This window comes from Gasterosteus aculeatus, chromosome 15 (genome assembly GCF_964276395.1).
Source record: "Gasterosteus aculeatus chromosome 15, fGasAcu3.hap1.1, whole genome shotgun sequence".
Taxonomy (NCBI): domain Eukaryota; kingdom Metazoa; phylum Chordata; class Actinopteri; order Perciformes; family Gasterosteidae; genus Gasterosteus; species Gasterosteus aculeatus.
Genome location: NC_135703.1, coordinates 4767988 through 4789787, shown reverse-complemented (window position 1 = coordinate 4789787; position 21800 = coordinate 4767988). Strand labels below are relative to the sequence as shown.

The 21800-nt window shown below is 49.7% G+C and overlaps 1 protein-coding gene across 7 annotated transcripts in view; it reads left to right on the top strand.

Moving 5' to 3' along the window:
- Positions 1-21800, top strand: part of LOC120833178 (rho guanine nucleotide exchange factor TIAM2) — a 92132-nt gene that overhangs the window by 35332 nt on the left and 35000 nt on the right. For 3 of the 7 annotated variants that reach the window (XM_078089505.1, XM_078089508.1, XM_078089503.1), the window contains exons 2-4: positions 16574-16670; positions 17241-18398; positions 21155-21608. In XM_078089505.1, the coding sequence (XP_077945631.1) occupies positions 17247-18398; positions 21155-21608 (1606 nt within the window). In that variant the 5' untranslated portion in view covers positions 16574-16670; positions 17241-17246. Of the gene's footprint in view, positions 1-11777; positions 12415-16573; positions 16671-17240; positions 18399-21154; positions 21609-21800 lie in introns of those variants that run through there. The other 4 variants (XM_078089504.1, XM_078089506.1, XM_078089507.1 and 1 more) reach the window with 4 other exon arrangements.

Sequence of the window (21800 nt, the reverse complement as noted above, 5' to 3'; positions counted from 1 at the left end):
CATTTGTGTTTCTTAAACCTTCAAAAGACGCCGCGTGTTGGCACATGCATCAGGGCAATTAGCAGCCCTGTTGAACAGGAAATACCCCTAATGCTGCAACCCCTCCCCACCAGTCAATCCCAACAACAATAGAAATTGAGATTGATCGTCCCTACCTTGGCCCGGTAGCCATACGGTCTTCCTTACTATCCTTGCCCTATTGGAAAGGCAAACACAGCTGGTGCTACAGACTAAAGTGCTCGCTGCTGGGATGTTCTGTTGGCGCCATGTGACTTGCGCCCCCCTCCCCAACATGATGGATGGAGTGAATACTTGGGTACACATTTACTCTGGCACATCCCACCTGCTCATCCTTAGGTGGAAATGGACTATTGTCCCTTATGGAAGCACACCAACTTTATTTTCCAATTGTCTGTAGAATAATTAAAGCTGTGTTCGTCTGTAGTTTTCATAATTAATTTGACACATTTCTATCACCGTAGCCTGATTCTTATCCCATCAGAAATGCTGAGTGGTATTAGTACCACAGTGTTCTAAAGGGCAGGTGGGGATATGCACAAATCGATTGCTGACCAAACGTGGATCCAGCCGTGTCCACTAGTCCATTCATCAGAGTCTCCCCGTAGCACCGATGTATATCTGTCACCACAACACCCAATTGCTGTAACTCTGCAGTTCCACAAGATATTGATGTTGATACCTTTCTATTGCTTGCTCAGGAGTTCGCTCCACTGAACTGCTTTGCCCATATCTGCGCAGTTTTCCTGGGCTTTGTGTCGGACATGAAGAGCGCCGGGGAGGGTCTCTGGCATCCGGTGTGCTCGTGTCAAGTAGAGGAAACATTTTCAGGCTCATTAGCGCTCCTCTCGCTGTCCAGCCCCCCGCCCTGCTTCGGCATTGTGTGGTTTGATCTTCTGGAGAGATAAGCTCTTTTCTCCACTTCTCAGTCTCGCCCCGGCCTTGTTCAGTTGGCTCAGTCATTTGGCTTCCGGCCAGCGCAAACAGAGGCAGGGGCCACTCGGTGAACACGCTCAATTTAGAGCTTTCTTTAAAAAACGCTTTTCTCTCAAAGAGGTAAATGTATCCAAACAACCTGTTTCCTCAGTGGGGGGTGGAGGTGGGCAATATCATCGTCAAGGCTTATTTGGCTGACAGGCCTCAGCAGGAGTACAAAAGTGTAAAGCAACTGTAGTTTTAGGGACGTTTCTTTCTGTTTAATCATTCTCGGCAAGCTACGCCTCTTTGGAAAAGCAGCGAATTGGTGCAATATGCCTAACGTCCTCCATGCGGGAAAGCCAAGGGGTTTATCGGCAGTGGGAGGGCCGGTGTGTGTGTGTGTTTATGTCTGCTGGCTTATTTTCTCTGCACCTTCTGGATGCCCAAGGATCGACTCCCAGCGCTCCGTTCCTCGCCACGGTGGTCTCAGGTTTCCAGAAAAACACCGAGCCTCGCTTTTACCCGCGCGAGCCCAAACTGCGATCTGCGCATGGCTGTCACACAAGAGCTGTGTGACCGACCGCTAACTCGCTCGGACTATTCCCTCCCCCTCCCCCGTTGTCCCCAATCTAATCGCCAAACACGCCGTTAAATCACTCCTGGACAAATGGCACAAGGGCACAGCATTTATACAAAGTCCAGGGGGTCCGTCTGATCGCCGGCCGGTTCCTGTGTTGATGCCAAGTGGAGCGGATTACGCAGGGTGCAGGTTTGCCGCTCAGCTCGTTGCAACCTGGGACAGTCCCTGCAATATTAATGCGTCTTCTTCAAACGGTGTTCTCAGAAATGTGACGTTTTAAAAAGTTTTATCAGTCTGTGGGTTCACGGTCATGTCAGAGGATTTTAAAAAATAAATACAACTTTGGCCAGTTGCCACTTGCAGAATATCAATGCAATGGTCCCAAATCTTTAAACCCTGTGGAATGAGGGTGAAGAGGAGATGAAGGGCGACCGGCTCCGCAGCAGATACCAGAGGCTATTACTGTAGTTTGACATTCAGCTGTCATTGGAGAGGCTGACTCCTAATGTGTCCGCCGCTCAATCCTAATGTTATTAAAGGTGCTGGAGCCCGAGGAAGTGAACTGCTTGGTTTATAGACTCCGAGTGATGTGATCCTGGACCCAAGTATCTAACTTCAGAAATTCTAAGCTGCACTGAGATACGTTTTAACGGTGCCGTTTCCCCCTGCTTCCATTCTTTAAGCTAAGCTAGGCTAAGCATATCCTGCCTCAGGCTTTGTGTACTATTTTGAGAATCCTATAAATGTTCTCATCTAATTGTAGTAGTGCAAAATTGGGTAAAAAAAAAAACGCCCACTTTACTGGAGACTCGGCCAACCTCTCTTGGCCACCGAGGCTATAGGACATAGCAAGGAAGCACCGGCTACCCAAGTACGGGTTATCTCACTCAACCCCTTGGATCTCCCTTGCGGTTTGACCCACTCAAAAGGAACATTGTTGGCATTCACAAGCGGATCTCCCTGGATGTGGACGGTGATGTGATCATGCAATGGCTTAAGTTTAGACTGGCTCTCTGTGGTGAGACGGGAACGACTGACTCACGCTACAAGGGATGTGCATATCCCCTCTGTGTGTGTGTGTGTGTGTGTGTGTGTGTGGGGCGCACATGTTGTATAGCAGCTCCTGGGCTTGCGTTCTTTCCCGCTGAATGAGAAGGACTCCGTGTTGCTCTCGTGTAACTCTCTCCACGCCTTCATCATCCATGTTGATGGAGTAGCCGCGTGAGATCCGCCTGTTGGGGGAAAGTTTTGATCCCTACCTGATCTCCTTTCACGATACGAATCCTTCTGCAAGCTTGTCAAAGAAGATTCAAAGCGTTGTTTAAAAAAAAAAAATAATAATAGCTTCGCATTTGACACAATGGGGTGTAAAGGGAATGCAAACAGCGGTGAAGTCATTCATTATAAATCATTTCCCGCCTTGGAGGGGGGGAATCGTTAATTCGCGGGCTGATGAGGTCAGTAATCCAAGGAGCACGCCCCGAATGGTGACTAATAGGTGGCTGTCGCTGACTTTGGTGTCTAGGTTATTGCAATTCATTTTCTCTGTAAAAAGCTTAATTTCCCTTATTTGGCCGTGGGCATCAACGCTCTGTTCTTGGACAGTTTTCATCAACCGTTGCCAATTCTCTCAGTTCAAATTTCTGTCCCTGCCCGGCAGATCGTCGAGCTCTAAAAGAATGACTTTAATAACGGAGTTTTGTTTCTTGAAGCAATTTTGCAAACCGCCCACGTCTCCTTATGCGCTTGTCCTGCTCCGCACTAGTAATTTTGTGTGTTTGAGCCAGCGGTTCTGTCTCCAGCAGCAAGCCCTGTGGTCTGCTCGCGTGGAGCCATCGGCCTCACTGGAAACTTGTGGTTGCTTTAAAAAAAAAAAAAAATGGCTAATAACAATATTATATAGTGCAGAAGCTCGTACCGGCCTGCCCAGACTCCAACTAATAAAAACAAAGCCGAGAAATGGCAGAAACGGGGGTTTCCTGACGGATGAGATGATTGTTACTGTTCAAGGAGCTGTACTTACACAGTCAGGTTCTATTATTGGCCCCATGCATCATTCCCCTCTGTATTCTTTCCTTTTCACCTGATGAACATTTCTCCTGTAGCTGATTCTAAATTCAGATGTTGAACCCCCCCCCTTAACATATTTCAACCCTTTTTACTGTTTCACTTGAATACATAAGAGGAAGTGTAGTAGTTTCGTAATGTAACAGCCATCAGGCAGCTTTTCTGAATGATGATCGCCTGTGTGTGTGTGTGTGTGTGTGTGTGTCTGTCTGTCTGTCTCCAAGAGGGATTGTCTAATTGCTCATATTTGGTCCCAGACATGCCTTCTGCTTTGGCTAATCACGCTATCATACAATGCCACAGGCTTCCCCCCCCCCCTTCTTTCTAAGCCAACAAGCATTTTAACAAGCCGAAAGACTGCACTCATTCTTTCCGATCTTTTACCAGCATCCATATCGTCATGCTAAATGTCTGGGTTTTCTTGGCCCGCTGTGCACTACACTTTTGCTCGCCACAGGAGGTCGAGGCCGCGGCACGCTCACGCATGGCTTGAAAGAAATGCTGTTTTGAGTATCCTCATCCGTTTGCTGTGTGAAGGGGTGCATCAGAGCACACTTTGATGTAGACGAAGCTCCGCCGACAAGTCGGGTCAGGTGGGGTTGTTTACACAGCGCTACGTGCCTCTGTGGTCGGGGTTGCTGTTTAAATTGGGGAGCAGTGCGGTGACTATTCCCTTTTCTTTCATTATCAACCCGCCTGTGTGGCAGCGCTTTGTCTTGATTGCTCAGTTTGTGAATCTCTCCCGCCTTTCTCCTCCTATCATTTCATACCGTCTTCTCAGAATCTTTACCAGTAATAAGGGAAACAGTGGATGGACTGTTGTCAGCTGTTTGCTCCATGGTTTAAGTATCTTATTCGCTCCAAGGCGCCCCCCCCCCCCCCCCCCCCACTCCCCTCTTCCCTGCTTAGGAGGAGAGGGCTGTGAATAAATACCCCCCCTTGTCCTCTCATAATGGAACAGCTTGACCTTTGTTGACCTCTGCTGGCGGGAGCATCTGCCTGTCGATTGCACCCGGCCGTCCTGCGGGACGTCACCGGGCGGTTGCATCTGCCCGGGACCTGTAATTCAATCGGTGGAGGACTTCAATTTACAGGATGAAAATCAAACACGCCGGCCTGTACGTGACGTTGGAGAAGCCCGCGTAACGTGCCGCCGATTTTCCAGCCGGCCATCGTGTGAAAGTACTTTGCTCCTCTCGGGGAGGGGGGGGGGGGCACCGTGCACGACGACTGCACAACGAGCGCGGCCCCTCATTGACATTCTTGAGCCGCCCTGTATGGATGGGATAATAATGAGTTTGGCAGCGGCCTTAATTTAATCATGTCGGTAAAAGCGGTGCACATGCGGTGCAGCTGCTGGTGCTTAGCGGACCATCGCCGGGGCCCTCCGATGAGTTGTCGCTCGGTGCCGGTACCGGCTTGTCTCCGTCCCGTCGGTCTTCGCGGACCACATTCCTCACTGTAAAGGATTTGCGGGACAAAAGAGCAAGGGTTTTACAAGGATTTATCTGTGACTTTTTCTTCCCGCAATTGCATTATCTCACAGTGCCCCCCCCACCCCTTCTGCTTTCGCGTGACTAGAGAAACCGGTTTAGGGTTTTTTCCTGCTGCCAGCGCCGGTCAGGCTTTTGTTGCCGCGTTTATTTAACTCTCCCACTTAAACACTGAACTGCCCGCATGCTTTGTGGAGCACCTGTTCTGGATTAAGGCGCGATAACGCCTCCCGGCTAATTTCTGGTGATTATCCAACGGCGAAAAAGTAAATCTCCCGTTTTTTTGCCATTTGGGCGGCGGCTCTGTGGAATTTTCTTTTTCTGCGGGAAAGAACAAAAGATATAAGGCACAAACGAGTACCAACAAATTGTCGCGCAACATTCCACGTGGATGACCTATGAGACGATTCGGAGACAGAAAACTAGGTCATGGGTAAGCGCTGGGAAAGCGGCAGACATGCAAAGATGTGTCCACACACAGGTGTTAAACCTGTGGGTGAGTGTCGAGTTCTCCCCCGGCACCATGCGTCCGGCGTAGCCTCATTTCTCAAAAAACAACAACACATTTCACGGCTAAGCTGAGGTTGTCATATTGGCTGTTATAATGAAATGAAAAGTCAATATTGTTTATAAAAAAAAAGTTTGCGGTGAATCTGCTTTAATCGAATGAGCCGTCTGTGGAGCAGTCTATCTCCAGCACTTTATTCCTGGACATCGTATGAGGTATTTAAGAGCACAGAGGAGGTGTGTGTGTGGGGGGCGAGGGGGGAGTCTGGCTTCTCACCAGCTGTCTCCCCCATCACCGGGGCCTTCGGGAGGCTGAGCAGACTCCTTCTCCCCTCCAGTGTGCGAGTCTGCCGCGGAGAGTGACGGACCTTGTGTGTGTGTGTGTCTGTGTGTGTGTGTGTGTGTGTGTGTGTATACAGCTGGGCTGGAATCTGCAATAAAACAAATGGTTCTGCTTAGTGACAACCGGGCCGGTAGTGTTCTCGCTCTCCTGTAAAAGCCAGTTTGCGCTAAGCTGGTCTTATTTCAAGAACTTGTTTATTGCTTTGGGAATTTTGCCACCTTTTTGCGATCAACAGCCAGCTCAGCACAGCAGAGAATATTAGTTTTTTCTCCCACTTCTGGGGAGAGCCGGTAGCTGTGAGCGGCTTTGCGTCAGAGTGCGGTTACTTCACGCGGAGATTTGCATGAGCTTTCATTGCGTGTGAGCTCAGAACTGCACAGAAAAAAAACTTAGATTTAAGGACATTTATGAGCTGCGTGTAAAAAAACGCACGCACACAAGAGTCCAAACAGGTTTATTCGGCCGTCCAGACCACGGTTCTGTGTTTACAGGGTTCTGATCTAGGTCGGTGACCCGGTGCTGAAAAGCTCCGCCTCTTCATCCTGTGTCATATACAGCCCCTCGCCGGGCTCCGCTCGGCTAGAGAGCCCATCTCAACCATGTGACGGGAATCCAAAAGCCCTTTTCCGGGGGAATCATATCATCATCATATTCACTTTCATATTCAAAGCAAAAAAATAAATTGCATTCCAGCGTCCTCCAATGCATTTGTGACGCGGGGCGGACTGGCCGCCGCATAAAAGTTCATGGAAATGAGTTGATCCGCCATTCTGGTGGACCTTGCTAATCCCGCTTGTTTTGTAGTTCTGGATCGCTTGTTTCAGCCGTGTGGGGGGGGGGAGGGGAAGGGGGGTAAAATCGATCCCAGCAGCTCGCTACGTGAAAGGACGTTGATCAGCACTGAGTTATCCCGTGTTAACGTGGACATTTTTTTTGCGCCGCATTGATTGATCTGCCATGTTTGGATGGTGATGCAACCGAATATACTCCACGCTGAGCACTTAACAGAAGGCAGTCTCTCATACCTGCCAATGTGGTAAAAGAAAGGCTGCTATATGGACTGTAATGGCCTCTAATGGCTAACTGAACATCAGCCCCCTTGTTTTCTGCGTCAACCTTGACCACAATGGCCAGACGGGGCAGGACTATCCCTCCACGGCCACTAACAGACTTGAAGCCTGCCGGTCCGTCTCTGTCTGCGGCTCTGGCCGATGAGAGGGGGGGTGAATTAATGGGGCAGAATGTGCAGAGCAAGTACCAACAATAGCTACGACCCGGTCGTTGTGTATTTCTCAACCTACTTCCATCAGTGTTTTTATTGGTTTGTCCACTCCCATTATAAGTCCGATGCCGTGGATGACGGCGATCCGAGGGAGCGGGGTGATTCGTGTCCCGTTTAGCCCGACTGCGATCGACACTTTAGCCCTTAATAGGCCATAAACGGAGACCCATTGCCGGCCGGGGTGCTAGTTTACCGTGAGCGCACGGCTCGCCTTGGCATACCGAGACAACATTTGGATTACCATATCCATTAGCGTCAACCTGTCCTCTGGCCCGTCGGGCTTAAATCACGTGTTGCCGATCCGTCAGCTCGCACAGGGACAACGCATTTCAGCTTTCAGGCTTGCAGCGGGGGGGGGGCTTGGGGGCGGGTTTGGGGGCGGGCCGCCCCCCACCCAGGGTGGGGGAGGCCACGAGGGCAAACTCCCTCTGGCGACAGAGCTCCTCAAGAATGCAGAGGGATTAATGCAAGTCTGGGGCAGTGATGGATGGGACGACACACACACACACGAACACACACACACACACACACACACACACACACACACTTGCACATATTCCAACAGAGCATCTGGATGCAAAGTACTTGGCCTTCCCCTGTAGAAGTAGCCGCCATCTTAGCAGGTGTGTGTGTCCGCTGGGACAAAGCCAGGCTTCGGTTGTTTGCCCTACTACCCCATATAGAGCTCTGTTTGCCATTCAATGGCAACACGAGTAATCCATTCCGTCCTCCTCAGATCGCAAATGAATAGATTGTTGCTCCATTGTTTTAGTTTCTTTCCTCTGCTCCATCAAATTCGTTTGACTGACCTCATAGTTCTGCATTTTGGGCCCTGAGGTTTGGGATCTGTGTGTGTGACTTCTGCATTGTGTATGTGACCATTGATTACTGAACATGCACACGCCTTCTAGCAAATCCCCACCACCTCGTTGTCTCCCCCCCCCTCAAAACCTCTGGCGAGGCGGCGTGACCTCTAGCAGCCGGCTCCGTGTGAACCGTCTCTGATGGATCACCTCAGGGAGCCTGGAGTGTGTCTCGCGCGGCCTTCGCGGCACCCTACAGTGGCTATCGCTATGCTAATGAGTGAGTGAGTCGCGGGTTGATCTTATTAATCACCAGCGCCACGGCAACGCGTGACGGATTACCCCCTCGGCGCACGGACGACAGCCACACTCGATACCGGGGGAGACGTGTCAGTCTGCGAATAGGCTTCAATGCAGGTGTGTTGTTCAAGGAGTTTCTGAGCACACGTCCACGCAAAAATATACAACGTCGCTGTGAAGTAACAATACAAAAAAACAAACAATCGGTGTTCTTTTTCTCCTCCCTACCGCCGATTGGCCGGGAGGTGAATGTGTATCTCTCCTTCCCCGTTGTAAGAGGAAGCTGTCGGGCATCAACCCCGTCATTCAGGGCAGAGTTGGGTGTGTTTTGGTTTTTGCGGGAGCCCAGGGTCTCTCATCTGACCCTGTGGCTGCTCAAAGTGTCTGGATCCACATGTTTGTCATGCCACGCCTGTCACTCGTTCATTTACTTTTACTATCGACGTTATTTTCTCTGTAAACTTCTGCTGCCTAAACGCCCGAGCTCTGCGTTAGCTCTGCTTTAAAGGGGCTGCATGACAAACGACATGAAGCTGAATCAACTTTGCTGGGATGTTCCGCTGCTGCACAGATGTGTGTGTCTCTTTGTGCGTGTGTGTGTGTGTGTGTCTGAGGCTAATGGTTGCACCAGAAAATCAATCCAGCTAAAATGACATGAATAATAGTCAGCTTGAAAGCCAGAGATACCGTATCATGTTCAGGTACATGCTGTGTGTCTGTGCCTCCCTTTCTTCACAGATTTAACCCCCCAAATGACCTCCTTCAGTCCATTAAGCAGCTTAATTAGCAGAGAAGCTGATGCAAAGCCGACCTGCAGCCTTCCAGCTGTTTGCCAAATCTCAAACACACACCGTATTTTTGTGCGAGAGATCTTTCTTTCTTCTTTTGCCTCTCCAAACATGCAGATGTAAAAGTGTCGGGACACACACACACACACACACATGGTAAGCACCATATGGGTACTTACACCCCCTTGAGGATCTCCTGAGTAAGTGTCTCCTTTCAAACAAAGCATCAGAAGATGTTAACGCCACATGTACACACACACACACACACACACACACACACACACACACACACACACACACAGGGCCACATCTCATCTCGTCCCGGTTCATTTAAAGTTTAAAGCGTGTCGTACTCGCTGTGTCTCGTCTGACCGGAGCGCCAATCGGTAGAAAATGAACGGAGGCGACAGCCGCAGAGGCTGACAGGGAGGAGATTTCCCTGTGAGTGATGAGGAGGAGGCGGCGGAGGAGGAGGAGGAGGAGGAGGAATAGAGGATGGTGGGAGGGATAACCTCTGATCGACGGAACGTGAGAAACACATGTTTTACTCTTCCCCCGGTTTGTTTCCGCTTCTCACAGCCAGATGTAGGCGTGCCTTACAAACAAGTAAACCCACTGTGGAGGAGTTTCGCATGAAGGGTGTTTTTTTTTTTACTTCACAGTTGAATTGTCAGAGATAGATGGATTAAGCAAGTTGAGGGCGGAGGACAGACACCAAACAAAAGGTCCGGACCTTTCACCCTGACTCAAAGCATTCCATCGAAAGGGAATTCCATCAGTCTGCACAGTCCGCATTTCCCTCCTGCATTTCTAGACACTTAATATTTAAACCCATGCGTCCGAGGGAGGCGCTGCGCTCTCCTCTGAGCAATTAAGATCAATTAATTTCATCCCAATGGACGTTTTTCGTTCGTAAATTGCAGCGGGCCGCGGTCCCCACGGAGCCGGGTAATCAATGGCACCGTAAACGGCCTCCAGGCACGAGGCTCCATCACGCCGCCTGCGACGGGGGGGGAGACGAGAAATATTAGCTTGCTTGCTGAAAATCATCTTTCTCCTCTCCATCTTTTTCCCCAAATCTGCCTCCACCCCATTCGTCAGCCTCATTAGCATCACAGGGCCGGTGTGAGTTATTCACCAGAGAGGAGCATTGCAAGTAATCTGTCTTGAGAATAAATATGATATAGTTTATGGATTTTACATAAAGTATGTAAAGAGAGTCATACACAAGGAAGGTTCGCGGTCCTCCTCAGTCTATCGGCCATTTTGGACGATTCTTCATGTTGGTTCAGGAGGGCGGGAGCTTTGGGGAGAGGATTTCTCCGGGGGGGGACTCGGGTTTCGTCCCAGCGCCTTTCATTGGGCCATCGGGAGTCATCTTAGACCTCGGTATCAGTGAGGATTCTGAAAGCTTTATCCCAGAACAACAAAGCCGAGCTCTGCCGATAAGCTCTCTGAAACGCGCGTTACCGCACACACAGCAGCAGCAGCAGCAGCAGCAGCGCTCCCGATTTGGGGAAAGCCTGTTAGACGCGCTCCTTCTTTTCATTTCCTGTGCTTTCTTGGTTATGAGGTGTACACGGGCAGAAAACTAAACCTCCAGTAATCATTCTCATTGTCATAACGTAGTGTGGCGCCACCTTCAGAAAGAACCGGTTGAGGTGCGTTCATGAGTCAGTTCCTCATTGCTTGGACATAGAGGGATTTGATTCGGCTCCGCAGAGCTTGTCGCCGCCTTAATTGATCTTAATTAGCAGGTCGGATCACTTTGCCTCGTGGAATTAGACTTGACATCTGCTCCGTGTGAATATGCGTCACAGGGCCTCCTCGCCTTCGCCTTTTCTCCTTCTCTTTCCGTGCCTCCAAGCTAGTTGACCCACCCTTCTAGCGGCCTCCATTTACAGGCGGACAAAGGCCTTTTGAGAGTACCTCCGACTGGGCCCATGACTATTGTATTGCTAACAATGTTGTCGTTTTTTTCTCCGTCCTGGGTGAATATCATAATGATTCTCCGCTAACATTGAGCCCTGGAGCTGACGGCTCCGTGTCGGGCAGCAGGCCGGCGGGGCACCGTTCCACAGCTGCTCATGCAAGCGTGGCGCGCTCGTGAATAGCTGTTCGGGCCGAGATGAATTTCCCCGAGAAGAACCCTATTGAGTGTCTCAGTTACCCAGGCGCTCATGTTTTCCATTTGTCAAGAGTGATGTCCCTGAACGGCAATGACGCCAATAGCTTCTGGAATAAACGGCTGGAAGCAGCTTTTGCAGCAGTCTCCTACTCAATGGTTCTGATGCTGTGTTGTGTTCTGTTGTGGCTTTCTGAATGGGTCCAGTTTGACCATGTCACCACAGTTATGTGGACCATAGACTAATGGAGGCACGCGTGTGTGTGTGTTATTTTTGTAGAGCGACGGCGGTCTCAAGTTTGTCTCCACTGGGATCCGGGTTCAGGCTCTGAGTCATAACCCGCCGTGTGCACTTCTTGCATTTCATATCAGCTCCTCTAAATTGGATGCACATTTGGCCCCCAAGAAAACTGTAGGAATTTCAATGGCTCACACTCACACTCGCACACACACAAGTATGTACACGCTTAATTTCTTCCTTTCCAGTAGCTGGCTGCCTCCTCGGCCCTTGGGTCATTGTGGTATTTAGGGTCAGACAAGAGCTCCAGTCATTGCGCCCTCCCCGGTGCCTCCCAGGCAGCGCTGCAGCCGTTAATACGCCAGCTTGTCTGGCCCGAGCGCCTCAAACGCCAATGGAAAACCGCCTTGGCTGCGACGAGGCCCCGCGTCCTCCTCCGAGCCAACGGAAAAGCAGGCTAGAGGAAAAACAACCCGGTCGCGGCAGTGGAGCCCTTTTCTGCTGTGGAGACTCCGAATGGACGAGAGCTATAAAACATCCTCCTCTGTTGAGAAGCTTTTCACTTTTTCCGCTTTTAGCGCCGCGTAACGCCGGGTTACCCCCGCGGGGGCTCTGATTCGCTGCTGCTCCCAAGCCAGGGGGGGGGGGGGGGGGGGGGGGGAGTTTCCACGTGTCCTCCGGAGAGTGTGTGTGTGAGTCAGATGCGGTGTGTGCGTGTGTGGCTTTAAGACACAACGAGCCTTCGCATGGAGATCCACTTTGAGATCAGAGAACGCCAGAGTTCTCCTTTTGCAAGTTGTTCAAAGAGGCTTCAGATGAAAGACGGGGCCACAGAGGTACAGGACGGTATGGACTTTTATCGCTCTTTCTCTCTCCCTATTTACTGGATGAAGAGGATGCTGAGGTTGAAGAGCTCACGTTTGGATCCACAGGTGTGCGTCGCTCTGAGTGTGTGAGTGCTGTTTAGTTTCCTCCTGTATCTGTCCGAGTGCAGTTTGTGTTTGGCTCTTGTCGTCCTGTATAAGCCGGCCAGATGCTACAAAGCCTTATCTGATGTATGACTCGGGACTTTTAAAGAGCAGAAGTGAGATTGACTAAATGGCCACGGTGTCTCTCTTCCTTGTACTTTACATGCAGAAGTCGTGTGTGGGGAAAGCGTTGTATTTTATTGTTATCACTCCCAAATGGCAGCGGGCATGCGTGTATAAATCTTTCAGAAGCTGTCATGTCATTTTTGGTCGGGAGCCAAGCGCAGAGCTTCTAAATGCATAATGAAAAAGTCCGAAAGACACTTAACAAGCACTTTGATGGATGTTTGGTGGCTCGGTCCAGATCCACCACACGGTGATGTGGGCTTTCAGCGAGTGATTCATCGATTGACATTTCTCCTCCCATCAAGCAACCGCAGAATGCTTCCAATCCGGTTCCTATGACAAACACTCGGCTATCTTCTCTTCCTGAGAAAAACAATGTTTTTGTCCCGAAATAACTCGTGTGGTTGCGTTTGCATGAGCGTGAATTCCAGCCGCGTCTGGTTTGAGTGAAGCTTTAAGCACACTGGTCCTTTTAAGAGCTCAGTTGTCACCGCGCCAGAGGAACGTGATAAGAGACGGGTCCCATGGGCGTTTGACAGGAGGAAAGCAGTGCGATTGTGTTAACAGGCATTTCCATTAACAAATGACCTCATATGTTCCTAGTTCACAGCATCATAATTTAAAAACATGAAACCTCGTTGGTACTTTGCCTCTTTATTTGTTATTTGCATTGTTGATTTATGACCACGAGCAGCACGTGGTCAACCTATATTCTCAGCGTTATTGCACAACTGTGCAACTAATGCACGACTTCTTCTGGTCAGCCATGGAAGAAAAGCACCGCGGGCTTTTTGCCCATCAGCAAGATTCTGTGGCAGAGCAGGTAGAAAAAAACTGCACTAATGGCATCATAATACAACTGTGAGGCCAAGTTTCCTGCTGCTGTGTCAATAGTTTGCTCCTCCTGCTTCGGCTCCCAAGGTCAGATTCAAGGACACTGCAGACGTAGGACTTCCGACTTTGACGGAGGTCGGCGCTACTGTTCACCCAGTGCGTGGTGGTCTCCGAGTAGGAAAAGGGCATTTTCCTCCCCCTGCACAATGCCTTCACGTACCCACTGTTTACACCCTGCGTTCCTAAGGCGGGGCAGGTTCCTCCCGGTTTACCCGGCCCTAAGACGCACGCAGTGGCAGACTAAACATGGAGCTTACGTGGGCGTCATCGGCGGGGCAGCCGTTGAAGAATGCCAGGTCACGGGGGGAGTTGGGGTGGCAGCGGCCCCTTGGCCCCCCGGAGCCGATGGGCTTGTAGGAAGCCTATTGACGAGAACAGAGGACCGGAGGGGAAGAGGGAGGGAGCCTTCAGACTGGGAGCACCGGTCTAAGGAGCTAAAAGGAAGACTTGTCTCGCTGTTCTCCCCAAACAGTCGCACAATACCACAGTTCAAGTCGCGGCAGCGGGCGGACGTGTGCGTCCTTGGGTTTGTGTGTTGGCACGCCTTTTAAGTCTTTCATCGCCGGCGTCACGGCTCTGTGTGAATGAAGTTTGCAAGAAGGGCTTTAAAAAGAAAGCAGTCACCCTGACAAGTTCGACATCCAGCTTTTATGCCGACTCCCGGTGTTGTCGGCAGCTGCTCTCTTGGTCTTCACTCCGGAGAGAGCATCGTTTAGTCACGCTCCATTCGACTCAGTCATTTTATTTACACTTTCTAGGCTTCTAGATGAAAAATCAAGCAGGGAATTGAGTAATAAATATGCCAGTTATCCAGCAGGTTTCTAGGTTAATGAAAGGGAACGATGCTTATAGTTGGACTGTTTATGTGTAGTTGATCGTGCCTCCATAAGCACTATATGGGCATGACAGAGATGGAAACGATTAGTGTTTTACTGGCAGAAAGCTGCTTGGTTGAGGGTTGCAGTGCCTGGGCTATATGTCCTCGTATCGGTGCGGCTTCCGCTTTTTAACTCATGACGAACAAAGAAAGCGTTTAATCCTCTGTTCAGCCTCATTACATGTCTCCAGCTTTTATCAAGTGCAACTTTTTCAAGCTTTTTTCAATCAGTTTACAAAAAAAGAGCGAAACATGTCCTTGTCTGGTTCCTTGGCCCGTCTTTGCACTTTGGGATACAGGTCCTCATATGCTTTGCATTTGAAATATTGAAGTCCCCTTGGATGTTCCCTCTCAACTTCTTGTATTAACCACACTCTTTTACTGTCGTCCGTTTAGTCAGCCAACACTATTAAATCTTGCCTCACAGTCGAGGTGCATTCAAGAAGGAGCAGATGAACTCCTAATGCTACAGATCACTTAATCCTGAAGGTCGGGGCTTTTGGCGGCGGGTGTTTACACTGTAACCTTACGCATTCTGTACGTGTGCTGCGAGGCTTAGCACTATTTGAAGTCCTTCTCTGAGTCTGAGCTACACGCATGTAAGCGGGTTAAGTTACACACTCGGGACACGGTCTCACCGCCTCTCAGAAGATGCCCGGTGCCTCTGCAAAGGGCGCTCCTCAGCCGTTTCGGGTTTTCGACCCCCACCTCCGGGACAAATTTGGCGGTGACGAGTGTGGTGAAAAAAAAGAAGGAGCAGGCTGAGATTCCAAGGTTTAAAAATAAACAGACGGATAAACTGTAGCCGGCTTTCAAGAAGTTTCCCAACCCGATCTGAGATGACGTCATCTCCGTGCTGGGAGGTGGAAAAGTGCTACTAATGTTCAGTCCGGGATGGCTGATTTAAGGAAAGATTTTTGGGTGGACTGAATATTATATAGTGTTTTGAGCCATGGTGGCTGTACTGTAGGGCTGCACGGTATGGCAAAAAAATCCATATCACGGTATTATGCAAGATTCTGACGGTATCACGGTATATCACGGTATTGCTATCACGGCTACCCGGACAGCTGTCTGCAACTTGCTCGCAACTGGCCGGCGAGTTAGCGTGTTAGCTTGTTAGCATGTTTGCTTGTTGTGGCTGGCTACCCAAACAGCTGTTCGCCTCTGCTGGCCAACCTGCTCGCAACTGGCTGTCGACTTAGCTTGTTAGCTCGTTAGCATGTTAGTTTGTTAGCTAGTTAGCGTGTTAGCTTGTTAGCATGTCTGCTTGTTGTGGCTGGCTACCCAAACAGCTGTTCGCCTCTGCTGGCCAACCTGCTCGCAACTGGCTGTCGAGTTAGCTTTTAGCTCGTTAGCATGTTAGTTTGTTAGCTAGTTAGCGTGTTAGCTTGTGGTGGCTGCTAGTGTTGCTACCAGAGGCTCGACAGACTTTGCAATGAATCATTTTCTGATCTAACGTGACTCCAAAACCAAAAACCTTCCAAACAGACGCAGCTCCTCTCTTGGGCACAAGTTGTGTTGGTGCATCTCAGGCCTCTCGTTGTTCCTCCTGTATGCTCTTTTCCGTGTTAGCGGAGTTAACGTTAGTTACTTCTTGTTGTGAGCTGTACCCAGCATGCAGTTCGGCGGTGGTCATTTTTATAAATGTACATACAAATGTATAAAAATGATTAGTGTAACAAATTGTTTTTGTGTCACAAGCTGTTGTGTTGTGGTGTTTTACCCTGTTACAGAGTTGTTGTGGGTCATTGTTGTTATAAAGTTGTAACCATGACTCAATCTCAACACATGTAAGACTAGTAGCTCTGTCGCTAGATGTTACATGATGAAGTGTTAAAACGACAGTTGTTATTGTGTAACACCAGCAGGGAAATCCTACTGTCCTGTGTTCAGTTGGTTTTATGCTATTGTGCTTGGTTTTCATTTACAAAAATATTTACATTCTGGCTTCTCTCCCCAAACCTCAAAACAATACTGATTTTTTTTCCCCACATTAAACAATTCTCAAATTACAGCGAGTAGGATCACAGTGGCCGATTCAGCATTGCACAGGCTTTGTTTGTCCCAGTGAGAGGCAAAGTATGGCTGCCTACCAATTGCTGCCTTCTCCCAAACGCTGCGGATTAGGTGTGCCCTTTAACTGGCACACCTGTTATCAGACAAGGAGCTTATTACATGGTGGTGAATTACAGCCCTGTACAGAGAGTGTACGCACTAAGTTAACTTCTGTCTCTGTGTTTCAGATGAGCTAGAGGGCAAAGGAATGAATTTCCTCTGAGGAACGATGGCGACGGAACCGTGCACATAGGAGCTCCAATCTGAAAAAGACGTTTCCGACAGGTGAGTGTGTGGTCTTCATGTGTGGCCAATATTAGTAAACTTGATATACGAACGAAAAAGAATTATTTACTTTACTTTATGTTTCACACATCTTGGTGTTCGGCTAAATCTACGTGGTGTACACCACAAGTTCAATGATTTTAAGACCGTTGAAGGTATTAAGCTTAACCTATTATGTTATATTAGTTGCAACATGTGTCTAACCAGCACTATCTGCAATAGCCTCAGCCCTGTAATGAAATGTCTGTGTGGTCACGGCGCTCCATCACTAATGTCTGGAAGTAATTTCACATTGTCCGGAACTCCGTCTCACATAACAACCATGACAGTATTAGGCATGTTCATCTAACTGGACTAAGAATGAATGGATCTAGTAAAATGGGAGGAGCGGTGGTTCATTACACAAACTCCAAATGAAACGGTCAAGGGTGTATCTTATGGTTTTATGTGACTGTAGTTATTCTAGTTTATGAGTAATGAGTTAATTTTATGTCTCTGACCTGCTGGGTTTTCCAGTAGCATAATGCCGATGACATTATAATTTAGTTTCCCTGCTTTCATTTTTTCCAGGCAGCAATGGGAAATTCAGAGAGCCAATATAGCATTCAAGGCCCCAAAGGCACCAGCTTTGTCTTCCCAGGGAGACCGAAGCCATGCTCACTAAAGCTGCAGTCGGCCAGAGATGATGCTCTGTCGCCCCATACCTGGTGGAAAACTGCCCCATTGGGCTCAGGCTACAAGGCCAGGTGTGTCGCTCGCGGCTGTCTGTCCCCTCCCAAGAGCAGGCCGCCCTACTCCCCGAGGCACGGTGACTACGTCTCTAAGGGGATAAGGGGCAGCCCAGGTGAGCATCGCTGGCGTCGGTCGCCTGGATGTGGTTTACGAAGGCGGCATACGTCGGATCAGTACGAAGACAACCCATACGGGGCCGATATTACTGGGGGTACTCTGAATGCACACACAGATGAACACAAAGCTTTAGAGGAACAGAGCAGCCCGCGGGTGGTGATCAAGAAGGACGGCAGTCTCAGGGTGGAGTTCACCAACACCTCGGGCAATCCCGTCCTCCTGGACGAGGCTTCTGGGCCCGTACAACTCCTCAAGTTCTCCCCCAACCTGGAGTCCGCATCCACTCCCAGTCTGCCTGGCTCCAGTGGCAGTAGGCAGGACGGCCACCACGGCGGCCCGCCTCCCGCTTCGACCTCCTCCACGGCCAGGACCAGCAAAGGAAGCTCATTGAGCTCCGATGGCTCTTGGTATGACTCCCCCTGGGGGCCCGGCACAGAGCTGTGCGAGCAGGAACAACCCTGCTCAGCAAGCAGGACACTGGTCCACTCCCCCATGCATCCGCTTGAGCAGACCCCACCAGTGTCCATCACGGACCTCTATAAGGACTCCACGATGGCTGCCACGTTCCCCACTGCCAGGGACCTTTCCTCCCACTTGCATCAGCCTGCCCAAGGCCAGAGGCCACACAGAGCCTCTTTTGCATCTGTCCTGGATGTCCCGTTGGAGGAAGAGTCCGCTGAGGCCTGCCAGTACTCATCGTACACACTGCCCTGTCGCAGGCCCAAAGCCCACACCATGAGCGAGGATCTGGACCAGTATCCTGACCAGGAGCTGGCTGACCCCGGTTACGGCTTCCATAAAAAAGACTCCATCAAAAACCGCATGAGGCGCTTCAGTGACTGGACAGGAAGCCTCAGCCGCAAGAAGAGGAAGTCTCAGGTATGTTTGATTCCCATGCCTTTGCCATACAGGGATCTTATCTGCACGGTATGTAAAACAATAGGTTGCCCCTGACTCATAGCCCTCATAGCACTCAATAGACAACATTTGTTATCCTCTTGTTGCGCTACTCTGTTGTTGCCTCACAACTAGCCCTAAGGCTACAGCTTGTTAGACAGGTGAGGGCACCGGCAACGCAGCAATGCACCGAGAGTTTCCTGTCTGGCAAGGTTTATTTGATCGCAAACCACAGCGGTGGTCTTGGCATGGCCAGCGGTCCTCTGGTCCTTAGCACTGCAGCACCAGCTGTCCGGAGACAGGGAACAGTGGGGCGGCACAGAATAAAATCTGTAAGGCAGCCAGAGCTCGGGTCCTGTTTGTTTTTCATGATAATGGAACAAGGATGCGTTAGGCATGGATGATCCTCAGAGGACAAGAAGTTCGGGGCTTGTGTGCCGTTTTCATGATGACTGTATCCGGGTGGGTACGTTTGAAGTACTATTGCACGCTGATTGTTTGTGATTGGTTGTCGTTTAAACGAGTACCTGTTGCATGTTAATGTTTTTGGCTCTTTTATACGTACAAATGGCCGGCGAAGGACACAATTTCACTGAACGGTATTCGTACTTTGTTAATGGAGTAGTGATATGCTAGCAAATGAGACAGCTGGCTCTCTCCATATATATATAGATATTTATGATGTTGCCTGCACAGAATTAATAAGAACCATGTGATTTTGTTCTACAAACACTAAATTCTTAATGGCTTTAATTTAACATAAAACGTTTTTTGGAGCCGAGCCTGAGCTCGCGTCCCTCTGCGTCTTTGGGGCTTGAAAGCGATTGTTTCTGCATTAATTCGTTTAGCTCTGGCTTGAAAAAAGTTTAAAGAACCCTGTTTGGGCACTGCCAAGAGAGTAGCTGTAAGCCTTTGAGAGGCTCTGTTAGAGTGAAACTAAATCCTAGCGGAAGATTGAACCCCACCCCGCTAATGTTAATGAATGACTTGTGGTTGTTCTGGCTGTTGTGTGGGGAAGAATTTCTGCCCCCCCTCCCGTGGACCCTTGAGAGTAAATCTGCTAATAGGGATTGGTGTTCAGTCAGTTGTGTCTGACAACAAACCAAAGACAAACTGGAACAATCGCTGTATTCCGATGGCATTCTCCTCTTCGCTAGGGGATGAATGTGGGAGCTTCTCCTTGTGCTTAAATGGGGGGGGGGGTTGATACTTTGCCTTGATGCTGTCAGTCCTCCCTGACAAATACTCAGGAGACTTACGGTATTTACATCGGCTATGTCCGCCTCTAAGTCCCCTACTTGCCATAACACCGCGCTAATCTCATGCAACGCGAGAGACTAACGCACACAGATTTACTCTAGTCTTTGTCATGCAGAAATTAAGCTGATTAACGTCCCAAAGAAACTTCTAAACGAGGTGTGATTTACTGGAGGAAAATATAATCGCCAGTAGCATTGCATCGTGTTCCCGTTATAAGTGACTACGTTGCTTCCTTCGCTGCTTCTTAAGGAATTTCCTCGGTTCTCAGGGAGCCATTTTGTGCAGTGCCAAACCTCCGTGGCATTCGTCTGCAAAAGCTGTTCACAGTGCAAGGCCAAAAGACCAAAATCAGGAGCACGTCCAGCTCTGGTACTCCTCCACCTGAGCTCCAGGGCGGTGTTGTGGGTTTAGAGGTCACGCTGCAACCCCGGTGTCAAAGGCCAAGAACCTGCTTGTAATTAAAAGCAGCTGGAGAACCGGGACAGGGTGGACACATCAAGGCTGTGTCAACAAAAGGAAAATAAGGAGAGCTGAAAAAAAAAAGCCCCACCCTGTGCTCGCAATACATTTTCCTTCATCTGAACTATAAATACGGTGCTTTTTATGGTGGCAGGTGTATGTAATGTCCAAACAGAGGCTGTCCTCAACTGAACACTGTAGGGTGAACAGGTTCATTGCTCCCCTGTAGATAAACAGGAACCTGTGAGAATTAATAAAGCATTAATTACCTTGCTGTTATTTTTCATATAATTGAAGCATTTTCCGAAGGGCTTTAAGAAACATCCTGTTTTTTTGCTTATATAGTTGGGCAACATTTTTTGCCAAGCATCCACAATGGGAGTAGCATTAATGAGTCTTACATGGACGATGCCGAGTGGGAGACGGCAGCAGGCGGAGGATGAGCATGACGGTGCTGCTCTGTGTCTACATGCCGCACGCCACTCTGCTGCAAGGGGCGGAATCAATGCTGCAATCTAGTCGAGTGTAGACTGTCATCAGGCACGAAAGACTGCAATTCCATCAAGTGTTCATTTGTAAGAGTCGGGAAGCCACGGCAGACCTCAAATGACATGAAATCGTGTGAGCCCGCAGGGTGCCAACACAGGAAATTTGTCCCACTTTCTCAGCCCCAGCGACAGAGTTAGAGACCGTAATGCAGACTTTGAAGTAGGTTTGAGTGGTTTTATTTTATTTTATTTTTTCTTCTTCAAAAGTTTCTCCACCGCGCCTTGGGGCTAATTGAAACAAGCGCGGTTTGATTGTCGTCCCAACGTGAGCTGTGATTCGGAGGTGCGCTCCTCTGGCAGCGAACATGTCGTGCTTTCGCATAAATGAAGGCGGGAACAAAAATTCTGTTCATCCGTTTGGAGATCTCCAAGTTAATCAGACAATTTGGGTTTTAGTTTACATGAATCTCATCGTCCCTCTACATGGTCGGTCTGTTCTTCAGCATCTCATGCTCCTTTTCTTATCTTCAGGAGTGCAGGTACAAGGACCTGGGCGACGCCTTCGATAGCGGGGTCGATGGCCTGACCGCAGACACCAGCTCCCCCTCTCAGGTCTCCAGCCTCCTCTGGTTCCCCGGAGCCTCCAGGGCCCAATCGTCAGGAGCCATCCACCAAACGACCAGCGACGCCCTCCGCCAGAACATCTACGAGAACTTCATGAGGGAGCTCGAGACCGACGCGGGAAAGGGCGGAGGGGGAGGCGGCGAGAGAAGAGACCCGTCCACGGGCACCGAGGAGGGGGAGAGCAGCAACGAGTCGGCCGAGGGCTCCCTGGAGCAGTTGGACCTGCTGTTTGAAAAGGAGCAGGGGGTGGTCAGACGGGCCGGCTGGCTGTCCTTTAAACCTCTGGTCACCCTGCACAAGGACAAGAAGCTGGAGCTGGTGACCCGCCGCAAGTGGAAGCAGTACTGGGTGACCCTGAAAGGTGAGCGTGAGTCCGGGAGGAAAAGGAGGAGGTGGGTTTCCATTGAGGGAAACGATCACGCTCGTTGAAATTGAGTCAAAGAATGTGCCGTCTTTTGGATTTAAAGTGATTCACAGGTAAGTAGATTAGTACCTTAATTCAGTTTTGAGGAGCATGCAGGTCCCTCGTTGTTCCTCTCCACATCAGCTCTGT